Source organism: Osmia lignaria, chromosome 8, assembly GCF_051020975.1.
Source record: "Osmia lignaria lignaria isolate PbOS001 chromosome 8, iyOsmLign1, whole genome shotgun sequence".
NCBI classification, from domain to species: domain Eukaryota; kingdom Metazoa; phylum Arthropoda; class Insecta; order Hymenoptera; family Megachilidae; genus Osmia; species Osmia lignaria.
In genome coordinates this window covers 13,757,541-13,772,084 of record NC_135039.1, presented here as the reverse complement: position 1 = coordinate 13,772,084, position 14,544 = coordinate 13,757,541, and the positions used below count along the sequence as shown (strand labels likewise).

General features: G+C 36.8%; 3 protein-coding genes across 3 annotated transcripts; 2 read left to right on the top strand and 1 right to left on the bottom strand.

Moving 5' to 3' along the window:
* Window positions 1–5: 5 nt before the first annotated feature.
* LOC117606706 (uncharacterized) lies at window positions 6–12,559 on the bottom strand. The gene is made up of 5 exons (XM_076689802.1): window positions 12,514–12,559; window positions 11,891–12,223; window positions 11,378–11,662; window positions 454–771; window positions 6–314 (listed from the first exon to the last, which is right to left on the bottom strand). Exons 1-5 carry the CDS (start codon window positions 12,523–12,525, stop codon window positions 117–119), a joined length of 1,146 nt encoding a protein of 381 aa, XP_076545917.1. The 5' UTR covers window positions 12,526–12,559; the 3' UTR covers window positions 6–116.
* On the top strand, window positions 3,776–5,434 carry Cpr92F (cuticular protein 92F). The gene is made up of 2 exons (XM_076689680.1): window positions 3,776–4,276; window positions 4,683–5,434. Exons 1-2 carry the CDS (start codon window positions 4,265–4,267, stop codon window positions 5,094–5,096), a joined length of 426 nt encoding a protein of 141 aa, XP_076545795.1. The 5' UTR covers window positions 3,776–4,264; the 3' UTR covers window positions 5,097–5,434.
* Window positions 7,682–9,642, top strand: LOC117606622 (uncharacterized). Its single transcript, XM_034329320.2, has 3 exons — window positions 7,682–7,739; window positions 8,156–8,427; window positions 8,577–9,642. The coding sequence occupies exons 1-3, from the start codon at window positions 7,725–7,727 to the stop codon at window positions 8,788–8,790; spliced, it is 501 nt and encodes a 166-aa protein (XP_034185211.2). The 5' UTR covers window positions 7,682–7,724; the 3' UTR covers window positions 8,791–9,642.
* Window positions 12,560–14,544: the final 1,985 nt, after the last annotated feature.

The window sequence follows — 14,544 nt, the reverse complement described above, 5'->3', positions numbered from 1 at the left end:
TATGGAAAAATAGAAAAAATTTTTATTGTAAAATTCATTTACAGTAAATGTATAAAAGATATACAATTTTAAAAAAATGATTTTCGAATAATACTAAATATACTAACAACAAATAATCAAAATTTTCCTGCATTTTTCGCGGCCTCTTGAGCATGTGCGGCCAAATGTGCTGCTTTGGCTTTTGCAACTTCTGGTGTGTCCACCACCCTACCATCAGGACCAAGGGGTGCACCATACCCAAATCCATAAGCATAAGGTACTGATGTATAAGCGAGAGCGCCATATGGATGCAATCCTAATTTTTTAGCAGTCTCCTGCAATATTATAGAAAATTTAATTATTACCAAATTGTATATTTTTTATAAAAGAAAATATCCTCCTTAAGATTCAAGACTTAGGATGTTCAAGAACCCCCCATTTATAGACTATTCGAAACTCGTCCCTCTCAATTACCAAGGCGTGAGCAGTAAGATGAGCAGCCTTCGCTTCCGCAACCTCTGGTGTATCAACGACCCGACCATCGGCGCCTATGGGTGCGCCAGACGTAATTGCATGTGGATAAACACGGAACAGGGCTGGCACATGTACGTAACCTAATGTGTTCCTAGCTGCTTCGTAAGCCTGTGTCGCAAGGTGAGCTGCTTTCGCTTGTGCCACCTCAGGAGTGTCCAAAACTCGCCCATCATAGGCTAAAGGATAACCTAGGTGACTGTAGGCCACTAAGTAGCCTGGATCTGCCAGCGCTAGGGCGCAGAATGCTGTGAGAATGATCTGCAATTTGGATAGTCAATTGATTAGTAACAATTAACATTGCTCACTCAGGCAAATTGGAAAGTACAAAGTGTTCTAATGATATAGAAACAGAAATCCCAAAGTCTAACTCCATCAGTGCTCAGCATGATAGGACTAGAATGAAGTCTTCAACATCCCTCGTTTTATTTGAGTAATTGAACCCTGAAGGGAGATACTTACTAGAGTTTTCATGATTAATGTGCAATGAGCGCTGCTGGATGATTAACCAGTACTCGCCCTAAGGTACCTGTCTTCTCGTTATGTACCTACTCGAAGCAAGGCTTCTCCTTTTATATATGGGTATCTGGTAGGGAGTCGTCGACCCGTAGGAGGGGACCACACCCTGCAGCAAGTGCTACACGTAAAGTGGTGACATTGACATTATGCCTGTTGTTTCTCATCATTGAGTCTCGTCTCTCAAAGGATCCGCCGTCCGACGAGGTCAGGTGCACCGGCGATGGGACCAATCAGGCACAACGACGCTCTCCCGTTGCATGGGATGCAAAAAGAGCCCGGTGGACAACTGTTTTCGTTTGATTCGCCTTGAAATCTTCTTGTCAAAATGAAAAGCAGTTTCCTTTGAAAGTAAGTAGGAATGTTTCTTCGTGGAATTAAAACAGAATGAGGAATTTTAATGATGGTGGAGGAAGAGAAGGTATACGAAAAGGAAATTGAATGTATTTTATTAAGTAGAGCACTTTTGTGTGTTATTTTTACAAAAAAAAAATTTTAATTGCAAAATAGCATCGTTGAAATTGAAATTGATAATAATTTCCAAGTTGCATTCGCACTATGCAACCTACAAATTTGCAAAATTACATATTCAAATTATCCTGGTGAAATGAACGTAACCACTCGTTATATTTATTATAACATCAACGTCCACGCTTAATGAATCTCATATTATCTGTAATTACAACGTTCAGGTAAAGTAATTTCTCAATTATTCGAAGAGTAGGAGAACGAATTGACCTCGAGTGAATTTCACATTGAATCGTGGAAAGTAAAACACAGGCTTAAGTGCAATTAAAAAATGAAGAACGTTGGTACATCGATCCGATCGAAGGCCGTGTCCTCGGAATAATCAATCGTTTGCTGATTGACTGAAACGAATTCACTTTTTACTCTGATTGGAGAAGAAAGAAGAGGCGAGACGAAGGCAAATCTACATTTTTCTTCGGTTCTTTTTGTGGTGAGGCAGTACGGTTCATAGGGAAATATGCTGAAGTATCTTCTTCCATTTTGTTTAAAATTTCGTGGACTAACCAAACCTCAGTGTACAAGGAGAATTCAGGGAGAACCCAAATTAATTTAACCCCCACAGGGAAAGCCAAACCTAAAACGTAGGACTCTTCTTTACCGACACTACCTATGTTCCAGGTGACTGTACTCCCTTAGGACAACACCAGGGCTGAATATGTTAAGCTACTTCCTCCTTCCTGATCCAGGATCATTCTCGAACACTATGGGACGATTAGGTGTGTCAGCAAGCCGGTACACGAGGCCAGGGACGGTTGTCGACAGCGAATGCCTATCGTTCATCGACATTCACTTGATTGTTTATGGTGTTTTACACCAGTAGCGGATGTCACTTCTACCGGCATGTTTTGACATTTAGAGAACACTTGATACGTGATACAGTATTTTTAATCATTAATGATGAATCAATTAGGGAGGAGATACTATGGTATTCATTGTAATTGCATTTGTGACATACATCCTTTTTAAACAATTATTGATGCAGGTCATGGGGATTAATTAAAATTTAGTTACTGATGTGTTATAAATAATTAATGAAACAGCAATTTCATTACCCAATTTCGTAGATAATATATCGATCCATGGTCCAAGAGCTAACTGAGGACATCCTATTAATGGAATATAGTAATACCATGATTACTATGGTTAATACCTTTATCAGAGCTATCGAACTAATCCACATTAAATGGAGGACATAATACTATTGATAGAATAATCTCAGGAGGACAGGATTTTAATCTGATCTCTGGGCACAACGAAGATGCTTGAATTTTTAAGTAGTGTATAATTGTTAATTTCTAAGTAAAATTCCTTCCTTGCTTTTTTTAATGATGTTATTGACATTGCTATTGCAGGGTTTAATTTTATAACTCGGTTACGTTCGTCGCAATTTGATTACTTAATCGATGGTTTTTTAAAAATTCCATCGTTTGGATTTCTCGAATTTTTTTCATTTTCTGCCATTCGTGCGTGAAAATGGTCGGTCAAGATAGAACCTCAGTTTGAATTTCTCAACAATATTTCTTCATTTATTTAACAGACGATTGCCATCGTTTGCGACAGTTCATTTTTTATACAAAACTAGATATCATTTTTTGATTGTAATTATCTTTATCTTAAATAGTCTCAAATTTAATTGCAACGCCTTACATTGTAACTGTTACACAGAAAATCACATTTTTGTCTTATTTAATCACGTTTCTTTATTGGTCCATCAGACGGTCACTGGATTTCGTATTGCATCGTGTAATCATTACATCGTAATGAACTTGTCCTAATTAGGCGTTCGGTGCTCGTTAGAAAATGATTGTTCCACCAAATGGGTGTCATTGTTCCCTAGCTGTGTTTCGCAAGGTGTAATTGTTCGAAGGATTATTAAGAACTCGGGCGTAGCGATACGTGATGGAATTCTCTTGAAATTTGCATCGAAGACCATGATCGAGGAATTCAAGGATCTATGATCGTATGCAAAACCAGTGAAATTTACTGAGAAGGAATTTTCATCAGAAGAAAAGTTGTCAATGAAAAATTCCTAGAAAGCGTTATATTGTATTATGTAAACTGATATTTCGTAGCAATTTACAAGTAAAAAAAGTAAGTGTAATGATACCATACAAGATTTCTTCATCAAAGGATTTTTACTTCAAAATTACCATCGAAAATTTTCAGGAAAAAATTTTTAATTAATTTGTAAAATTGATTACCAACCCCATATCAAAATACTAAATTGATTAATTGTTGAAGATATTCATTATATTCCTAAAAACAATAATTCAGCATTCATGACACTTATTCCCATCTTCAAGATCGGCCTTCATCAACCTTGAAGACACTTCCTCTGGTATCACCCTCGAACCGAGTCGAATCGATCTAAGAAGGACACTCGTCTGGCGCAAGAAGATGACTTTTTTACCAGTTTCAGCAACAACGATCGTTTATTGAAATTGACGCAACAGTAACATTTCACCCTGTGGTTTCTTTCACCATGTTCGATCTCGTCCAAACAGAGATACGCCTCTCCCTACCTCTTCTTATTATGTGAAAATCAAGCGGAACGCGCTGCGCGCTCGCGCGAGCAAATATTTCTCGTACACTCGCGTCCTGTTGTTTACAAGCGTAACAAGTGGGCGCTTGTATTGTTCCACGACTATATAAGGTGTACCTGGGCCTCTACGACCAGCAGAATAGCATCAGATCGTGGATCATAGCAAACATGAGGCTCCTAGTGAGTACTTGTACCATTTCTTCAAAATTAGACACAGTATTAGATAGTTTTGGTCAATTTTTGATTTTGTCTGATAAGATTGCTGGGGGTTACATTTGTAGTAAAGAGATATGGGGAAATTTTGTGTGTGTTAGTGATTTTTTGTTAGGAGATTGGCACATATTAATGGATCCTCCATTAAGCGCCATTTATTTTTTTATTTTATTTTCTATCATTTTAAAGCTATAGCTTGTCCAATTCCATGGGACACCCTGTATATGTATTTGGTTTATTACGTTTGTAAATTTTGGTCACAACTGTCCCAGGCTCCGCTGTTAAGTATGGCGCCAAAAGGTGTCCATAACCTCTTTTATTCGTCCAATGTGGTTACCATTATCGCAGAACTACTTAAATTTCTTTTTTTCAGCTTCCATTCTCTTGCTTCCTTCTCTCAGTAACAGCCATTCCAACCTATGGGACCTATCCCGTGGGTGGAATTTATCATGGACCTCCAGCACCCTTGGCCCAAGACGGAAGGGTGATCGACACGCCAGAAGTGGCGCACGCGAAAGCAGCCCACTTAGCAGCTCATGCCATCGAAGCAGCAAAGGCTTCCTCCTTGGGCTACTCGGATTACCCTGATGGAAAATACGAGGAATACGTTAGTCCCGCACAAAACGTTTATCATGGACCTCCGGCACCCTTGGCTCACGATGGACGCGTGATCGACACCCCGGAAGTCGCGCACGCCAAGGCTGCACACTTGGCTGCTCACGCTGATCAACTTTCGAAGATCGTGAAACAGTCCTATGGTGACGCGTATCCTCAGGTCCATTGGTGAACGAGTTAATTGAAGCATCATCGAGTTTAGAACCAGGAAACTTAACCCTCTGAGTATTTTGCTGTATCTTTTGTGGTCCAAATCTTTTTTACATTTTCTATTTATTTTTGGAAAAAGTGAAAAATTTGACTAATTTGATTGTAAGGGTACTTTGTATGGTTCTAGAGTCGATGTGCACAGGGTTTGTTGATGTTCTTGTTTTATTTTCTTTTTTGTACTTGAGATATGATGATGTACGATGAGTTTCTATTGTATAATAAAGAGGTTCAGGATTTTGATGGTTGATTAAAAAGATTGCAATTATTTACTGGAATTTTGGTTGTTGATTATTGTTTACCCCTTCGGATTTTGTATGAATTACAAAATTTATGTAAAATTAAAGCATTTGTTGAAAATGTTTCATCTCAAAATATCCACGATGATAATAAAATGAATTAAAATAAAGATAAAATTGAGATTAGTTCAAATTCTCCCGCGTAGACGTTTACACGCAAGTGGAGGGGAGCCACGGACCTATATCTACGGGATATACACTACGTTGTCATTCTCCCTGGGGCCGTCTATGGGGAAGGGTGAGAACTCGAGTATATCCCTATTTTTCTAAGAAAATCTAATTTAATAGTGAGTGTACTATTATGAACTTATAAATATGAACTCATTCTTACAAGGAGAACTACCCAAGTGTTACACTCATTTATTAATGAAACTTTGCCAGCTTGTAGAGCTCGTCGAGCTGAACACGCCTATACCCCGTTTTGTGGGCAGACGACTAATTCTTTAAAAGATATTAAGAATTAAAGTTAGTTGCTACTTACGTTGAGAAGTATGACAGACTTACATATACAACTCGCAATCTAGAGATCCACGGTTCAAATCCTTGATTCCCGACATTTTTTTTTTTTTTTATGATAATTTGTCTCTTTCTGAATAACTATTACATAAAAATTATCATAAAAGAAAAAAAAAATTTTTTTGGGAACCTAGGATTTGAACCGAGGACCTTCAACTTGCAAGTCACGGATCTGCTCCGTGGTTAAACACATGGAGTCGTAATCTGAAGGTCCTCGGTTCAAATCTCGGGTTACTGTTTTTTTTTTTTTTTTTTTTTTTTTTTAGAATGATAATCTTTAGGTAATAGTTGTTCAAAAAGGGACAAATTGTCATTAAAAAAAAAAGAAGATTGGGAACCAATGATTTCAACCGTGGATCTCTAGATTGCGAATTGGATGTGTGAGTTTGTGATACTTCAGAATGTAAGGAATGACTAACTGTAATTGTTCATATCTTTTAAACAATTAGCTGTTTGCCCCCAAAAGGGGGTGTAGGCGTGTTCAGCGCGATGAGCTCTACAAGCTAGCAAAGTTTCATTAATAAGTGAGTGTAACACTTGGGTAGTTCCCCTTGTTAAATTTTTCATGCATTGCAGGTGCCCATTGAAAAGGGATGAAAGTACTAACAAAAATTGAAGTTAATGTAATACGAAAATGTTAAGTCACCCGTTGATTTCTTCGCGTTACGCATTCCCATTTGATCTAACATGTTCAGTCATTCAAATCTCCTCCCGACCACATCTATTTCGTTATCAAAGCGTTGGCGACAAGCTCGCAGTTCCGTTCAGGTCGACACGCGAACAATGCACGAGGTGGTCTTTGAACCAAGACAACTGTTGCAGCAACGTTCGTTATTTAAAGAAAAAAGAAAAAGAAGCTGAATGCGCCACTTGTATCACGACGTGACAACATGCCGCCTGTAAAGGTGGGTGAGAATGTACTCCACAAACTGCAACCCATTGTGAGAAATATTCTAAAGAATTCGTATGCTATTCCTGTTGCAGTCCAACAAAATTGCGAACATGACAATTTGAAATTACTATGATTTTACAAATGTATACTAACAAGACTTTATTACTGATTGCTACAAATGTTATGTTTAAACGGTGGGGTGAGATCGTTTTCCCTGCTTCTTCAATATACATGATATAGGTTAGGTGATCAATGATTTCCTGCTGCTGTTGAGTTGAATCAAGGTTCATGCTACCAATGACTTCCTTGACAGACTAGGATGCTATTATAGATGCGATGGTATTATTTTAGAACTTAATTTGGTTAGGAAAGTAAGTACATGTATTATGACAGAAGTGGCCATGTCTGCCATGGCACACTGCAATATGAATTACTGAAGATATTAAAAATTAATTTCTTTGCTATTTTAAATTGTTATAAATTATCTTGTAATTTTTATTTCTTAATTATTTGGCCAAATTAGTGAAAAATTTACGGAATGATAATATTGCAATAAATAACGAGGAGGTCGGAATTGCATCCGCGATGACGGGCGTCCACGTGTTTTCTAGTGTCGCATAGTTAGCAATCGAGTTTTATTCTTGACGAGGTTACGGGACACGGTGTCATTGTTAATGCCTGGTAAATGTTACGGGGCATGGCAGCCAGCCTTAAGCAGAGCATTTTCTTGGGTGTGGTTATACCCCGTTGTGTCGTACTGCCTTGCAAGGGGTGGGGCACCATATACTAACGCAGCCTGTACCCCTATAAATTGGACGATCCACGATAGTGGATCTTAAAGCTCTATTGATAGTCGCTGGATCGACGTGCACTGAGCTTCGACAGAATGATCCGGTACCTTGTGAGTACACTATATCTCTCCGCATTTTTATTTTAGAAACTTTAATAAATTTGTCATACTTCATTTTGTAATTTTTCACAAGAGCAACTACTGTCTTGTGTTATTTCATTTTTGTATAATTTTAAATGGTATTTATTTGAATTTGTATTTTAAGATTTTGTTATATTATTTTTTGAATTTAATCATAGTTTCTGCCAGATATCTTTGCAAAAATGGGTATTAGCAGACATTTCATCAAAATGTCAACATAATTTCTACAGATTTGTATGAGTCCTACCTTCCTCTATCAGCTAAGAATTTTATCGAACAAAGTTATTAAATCTTTGGAGTATCCAAACGATCGACCATCCTGAAATCGTGGATACGCATGACCGACTGCATTCTATTACCGACATTTTCTGGTTTGTCTGTTACAGGTTCTTCTTTTCGTCACTTTACACGTGGTTTGCTGTGCACCACAGTGGTATGGCGGTGGTCATCCTGGAGCCTATGGTGGCCATGCAGCTCCAGCGCCATTGGGACCCGATGGAAGAGTCGTAGACACACCGGAAGTGGCACAGCTGAAGGCAGCTCATTTGGCTGCTTTAGCTGATGCCAATGCTAGAGCACCCAAGGGTCTGGGTCCTGCTGGTCCCTATCCCGGCCCTGCTGGTTCCTACGCACCTGGAAACTATGCTGCACACTACAGGTTTTAGATATTGTCTCAAAGTAGAGGAATTTATCTTTTCCCTTTGTTTAAATGTCTATAATTATGAAAAAATGACAGAATTCAAAATGGTATCCCGTTTACTTTTTCTGATTCTTTATCGCTAATACTTTATCATTTTTATTTTTCAGTGGACCACCAGCTCCATTGGGACCAGATGGCCGCGTGGTGGACACGCCGGAAGTGCAGCAAGCAAAGGCTGTGCATTTTTCCCTATACAGTGCTGAAGCTCAACGCGCCCCCACTGGCCCAGCTGGCCCAGCTGCACCTGTTCCCCACAACCCTTCATGGAATTCAGGCGCTTACAATCCGTCCTGGAACGAGAACAGTTGGAATCAGTATTAGATATTACAAACGATCGTCCATTCTTCCTTCTTTCATGTTCTACCTCGATCCACTCGATCTACCTCGATCATTATGACAGAGAAAATATTATCGAAAATCTACACTATTTTCATTTTTTCTTTTTCTTTGTCTCTTTTGTGGCTTACTGTTTATTATGATTGCAGCTGGTGATTTGCAATCGTGTTTCATCTACCTCCTTTTTCATTCTTTATTTTCTGAGCTCGTATTGCATGATCACATTCAAAATCAAAATTTTGATTTGTAATATTTTTAAAAGGGTCCACTGAACTTTTAATAAATTTGCAACAATATTCTATCCAATTCAAAAAATGGTGAAATATGAAAAAATCTCTTTCCTACATTTTCTATTCTATTCTTCTATAATATAAATGTTATTATTTACATTATTTACAACGAAGAATAGGTTCTATTGGTTTCTGTGTGAAAATTGTGAAGCAAAGAATGTTGATAGTGTGACGTTTTCACAATGAGTTCTAACGAAAGTGAAAACTGAAACGCGTGTTATTTGTCGTCGAATAAAAATGAAAGTATTGTTTGTCGTAGAATGGAAATGATATAACGGTGAAGTGTACCGTTACAGATATTATCGAGCCTTCTGCAAAAATCATGTCACATTCCTCTTCAAGGTGATCTCTTCATCGCTTTCGCGTTAGTTAGCCAGAGAAAGTAAGTACATAGGTACAAAAATTATAATTTAATTGTTTGTCATATTTGAATTCAAATACTTTTATGTGCTTCTGTATAAAAAATAACCATTTGATACACAGTTGTTACTGTTTTTAATTATTCATAATGAAGAGGATTATAATTATCAAGAAACATCGAACTTAAAATTCCAGGCCCTTAATACTTTCAATACGGATGACATCATAAGATTTTAAACTTGACGAATGCCACGAACGCGTGACGTCTTAAGATGTCACGCTTGACATGGTAGGTCGCAGGTCACTTAGCGCCGCTTCTGAACGCTTTAATTTATGACCTGGTTATAGAATTTGTCAATCGGTTTTCTCTTGGTCTTCAAATCTAGTTTCGAGGGCTGTACGTGTTGAAGTGTCGCATTCTTCGTCAAGCATGATCAATCACGTCCTTGTTGGCAACACGAAATACCGTCTAGGATACACGGTGTCACGTTTTACGTTTTTCAAGTCACGGGCAGAACCGGTTCCACGGTGTCTGCTCGTTGGATAAGCACAAGGATTCGAGTCAATCGAGCTACCGGTAGCAGACACGATTCACGGATCATTTGCTCGATCAGAACTCGGATCACGAGCCATTTATCGCGATCCTTATCGCGACGATCGCGTTTAATTGGTCGTTTAAAACGTGATGGATATTGAAATCCAAGCACTTTCTGAACTACGAAGGTCAAAATCAGGATCTGCTGAGATTGAACAAGAAAAAGCGTTGTAAAGATAAGAATTTATTATGTTCGAGTAAATTGAATTGAACAGATAATAAATTTCGAAAGGGTAATGATGGTATCTTGATCAATGACATATGGGCCAAGGTGGTCCTAACCTCAAAAGTATAGATTGATTCTCCTTTTAAAATCTTATTTTAATAAAAATAAATATTTGGGTCAAAATGCAAAATGTAATGTTACTAAATACAAAGTGAAATTATAAATGAAAATTGTTAGAGTTAAACATAACCTAACATTTTTGGTAAAGCTGTGGCTCCCTCTAGACAAAAATCCTAGTTACAAAATAGGCACAGCTTGTGAATTCCGATTAATGTCAGGGAATTCTTGTTACACCATACAAAGACCAAACTGGGAGTGCTCTTCCTTTCCATTTCACATTGAATGACGCCCACTGTACCTACTTACTTACTTATTTACCTACATTCGAGCCTGAGTAATCTGGGACATTGTAGGATGACAGAATAAGTGCATGCCCACATTAAAAGCTGTTTTCAGAATTGGAAAAATGAAAAAATTAAAAGGATTAGAGGAAAGAGATTAAAATTCTTTGTTTTATTTCACCACGAAGAAGCAGTAAAAAATGGAATACATTTTGGTGGCAAATTTCTACTGCAGGACTTCTTAATTTAATTAGATTTTCATCATACACCGTGTCAAAAATCTGCTTATTACCTAAGAAACATTATAAACAAATCTTACATTTAACTTAAAAATTTCGTAATCACTTAACAATTGTATGGCAATGAAATTCATCTATATAAAATAACTGAAGTAATATTAAATTCTAAATAAACATTATTTACAAGATACGAGTACAATTCTGTCTATTTCATCATTCGACTTCTGTCAAGTATCAAAACGGAAATTGTCTTTCAAAATGGTGTGTAAAAAAAATCAGGTACAATATAAAATTCTGCTTCTAACAATAAGTCCAACAATCAATTGATAATAGATATGACGAAAAATCGAATGATTTTGGTTTCTGGTTATTCTTAAATCTACTGTCTTTACAATAAATTCAATGAAGTTCGAAAAAATTTGGAATTCCATGCAATTTGATCGGATCGAAATTTCGGGTATTTTATGGACCCGTTCATCCGAACTTCATTAGACGTTAAAAATCATTTGTATTTTTCAGTAATAAAGATCATTCTGCGTGGACATCGCGATAGCACGAGCATGGGCCTTCATGTGTGCCTCGCGCGCCCTCATCACTTCTGGCGTGTCCACGACGCGTCCATCCGGACCAATTGGCGCAAAAGGTCCTCGGTAACCCACCGATGGCGCGTGTTTATAAGCAACACGAACTGGAGTAACGTAAACCAAATTCTTCTGACCATCGAACACGTCGAATTCGTAAAATTCGGACGCTTTCGATGCTGCTCTGGCATGCGTTGTTAAGTAGGAGTTCTTAGGCTCCGCCATCTTGAATTAGAAGAATAAAAAGTTAGGTTATGTAACTTTGAAATTTAATTTTTAGCTTGCTTAGGACTTGCCTCTTCTTTTTTCCAAAATTAGATAAATTTTGATTTTGATATTAATATTAATCTTTGGACAGTGGAGTCTGGGTCAATGCGACCCAAATTTACAAAAGATATTCAAGAATATTATTTCATAGAAAATTAATTTTTATAATGATTTTTATGTACTCACCTCAGGAGTGCCCATCATGCGTTCATCGTGAGCGGAAGGAGGAAACATTCTTTGACGCTGACGTTTGGGCATCATTGGTTCATCCATCATCGGAGGCGACAAATACGACATTTCATTATTTTCATACATTTCATAATCGTTCTGAGCCTTCCTCAATCTGTCTACAGTTTCAGCGTGCATGGCTAGATGGGCAGCTCTCGCGTGGGCCACTTCCGGTGTGTCCATCACCATCCCATCGTTGTTGAGGGGGGCTGGAGGACCACGGTACTGGTAATATTGCCTATCCTCGTAAATTTCGGCGACTGCCAGTGTGGCTAACGTAGCCAGGACTATCTGGAAAAAAGGACGACATTCTGTGAGTACTCATTTTCTAATTTTCATTTATTTAAAATATAAAAATGAAATTTGAATAATAATTTTAGTCCAAGATTAATATATTTTCTTATAAATAAATAACTATTATTTGAAGATTATTAAACACTGATTATTTAAAATAAAAGCTAACACAATTTTCTATTTCTTAAACAATTTTGAAATTCTTTCGCGACATCTTCTGTTTTTATTTCGATTACAATAAGTTTTTAAAGCAACCCTTTTAAAATTTTTTTGAAAATCGAACTTACGAGTAATCTCATGCTGCTGAAACACCAGCGGCTATGAAAACAGACGACTTGGTTGCGAGTGTGCCAATATCGATCGATCGATCTAGCTTTTATAGGGTTGCGGTGACGAGGCGGGAAACCACTTTACGATGGTCACATCTGGAATGAAAATGATACTTTAATTGTTTCGCTACCGTGTGATAAATATTAACCGTGACCCTGTCAGATGCATCCACTTCGAATTTCAGTAATTTATACATCAGAATTGATTCTATAAGAAATCTCAAAACTTTCCAATAAAAATTTGCATAAATTTATTAAAAATATTAAATTTTACCATTTAACTTTGTTGCACTTTATCAAAAATTGACAAACCTTTCAATACAGCAAGTGTACATTTAATAAAAATTCTACTTCTAACAAAAAGTAAGTGTAAACTTAAATAAAACTTAAGTGTATTTTTTAATTTTGATAAATTGATAATCAAATAATATTTCTAAATGAATGAAATACTATATTAATTATGTAACAAATTTCCAAAGCACTCAATATAGGTATTAAAAATCAAGTGATTGTAAATTTAATAAATTAAAATAAATTGATTGTAAAATAGTGTTTAATTAGCAGTCGTCCTTAAATGTCCCTGATATCACGTCTCGACTTTTCGAGGCCGAGTTTTCACACGTTGCAATCTCACCCCTCGCCGCAGAACTTAAGCAAAATTTTTCTGCGGTTTCAAAACAAGCCTTATTCACGGACGACTAGACAGGATCATAGTTCTTCCAGTGATCTAGCGATCCCTTCAAGGTAGTCCTCTTTCTACCATGAGGACTCGTTCCCTTATAAACGACGCTTCAGACTGGTTAAACAACAAGTTAGTCCAGGGAGTTTCAAAAATTAATACAATCTTTCTTTATTGTATATCTAAGGACTTTGGGATTAATAATAGGTAAGAAACAAAATTTTTAGTTGCTAATTGTTAAATTTTACTTCATTATTAAAAGTAACATTTTGCTTTTATGTATCTTAAATTTTATTAATTTTTATTACTGTCTTTGATAATAATATTATTACAAATTGGAGATATTTATTGAATTTTTATATTTTATTGCACATTAAATTGACAAAAAAATGAGTACGTTGACCTGGTTTGTTAATTAACACCGATTCAAATTCCCTGTTTACACTGTAACACGATACAATTCGGTCGAGAACTTTAAGAAATCGTTGCGCAAAGTTCCACGCAAACTTGTTCTTCCAATATGTAATGCGTAGATCAGAGTAGATTAGATCACGATCGATCATAAACCTTCATCATTTTACAGTAATAAAATCTAATTAAATAACAATTTTCTCATTCAAATTTGTTTCTGAATTGGAAGAAACAGCAACTCGTGCTTCTGTTAGATCATAATTGATGATTCGATTTCGCTTTCTATATTTTCATGCACGTTCAAGAATGCTCTGGACCCAATTGAATGATAATTCCCGACCTTTCTGTACGAAAAATCAACGAATCATGATGATCAAGTTCGTTCAACAGGAACGAATCCACGTTCCTTGCGTTTCTTCTCACGTCTTTCATAGCAGCACTGACCTATTTCGTAATAATTACGATCTAGAGCGAACTTATGACTGAAAGGTAATCCCATTTCCACGAAACTTTCGTCGAATTGATCTTCAGAATTCAGAAAATTTATTATAAACATTAATTTTTCAATAAATTTATTTTTGGGAAAGAATGTTTAATTCTTAAAATTTATCTTCAGTTTTACCTCAACTTATATTTGTAAATTGATTCCAGTGTTTCGTCGTGATAGAAATTTTCACGCCAAATGGCCATGAAGGGGTGTTCTCGTTGACTGGACCGAGGTTAGGACATCTTTCTAATTCTTGGATTACGCTGACCACAGTGCACAGTGAAATCAAATGTAGGTGAACCAGCGGTTTCTGATAACTAAAACTTGTCACCGATTCGTGAGGTACATTGATTCGATGGATTATGGATGCAGAATTTATTTTAATAAATTATTATGAGCTTGATGGGAAGAA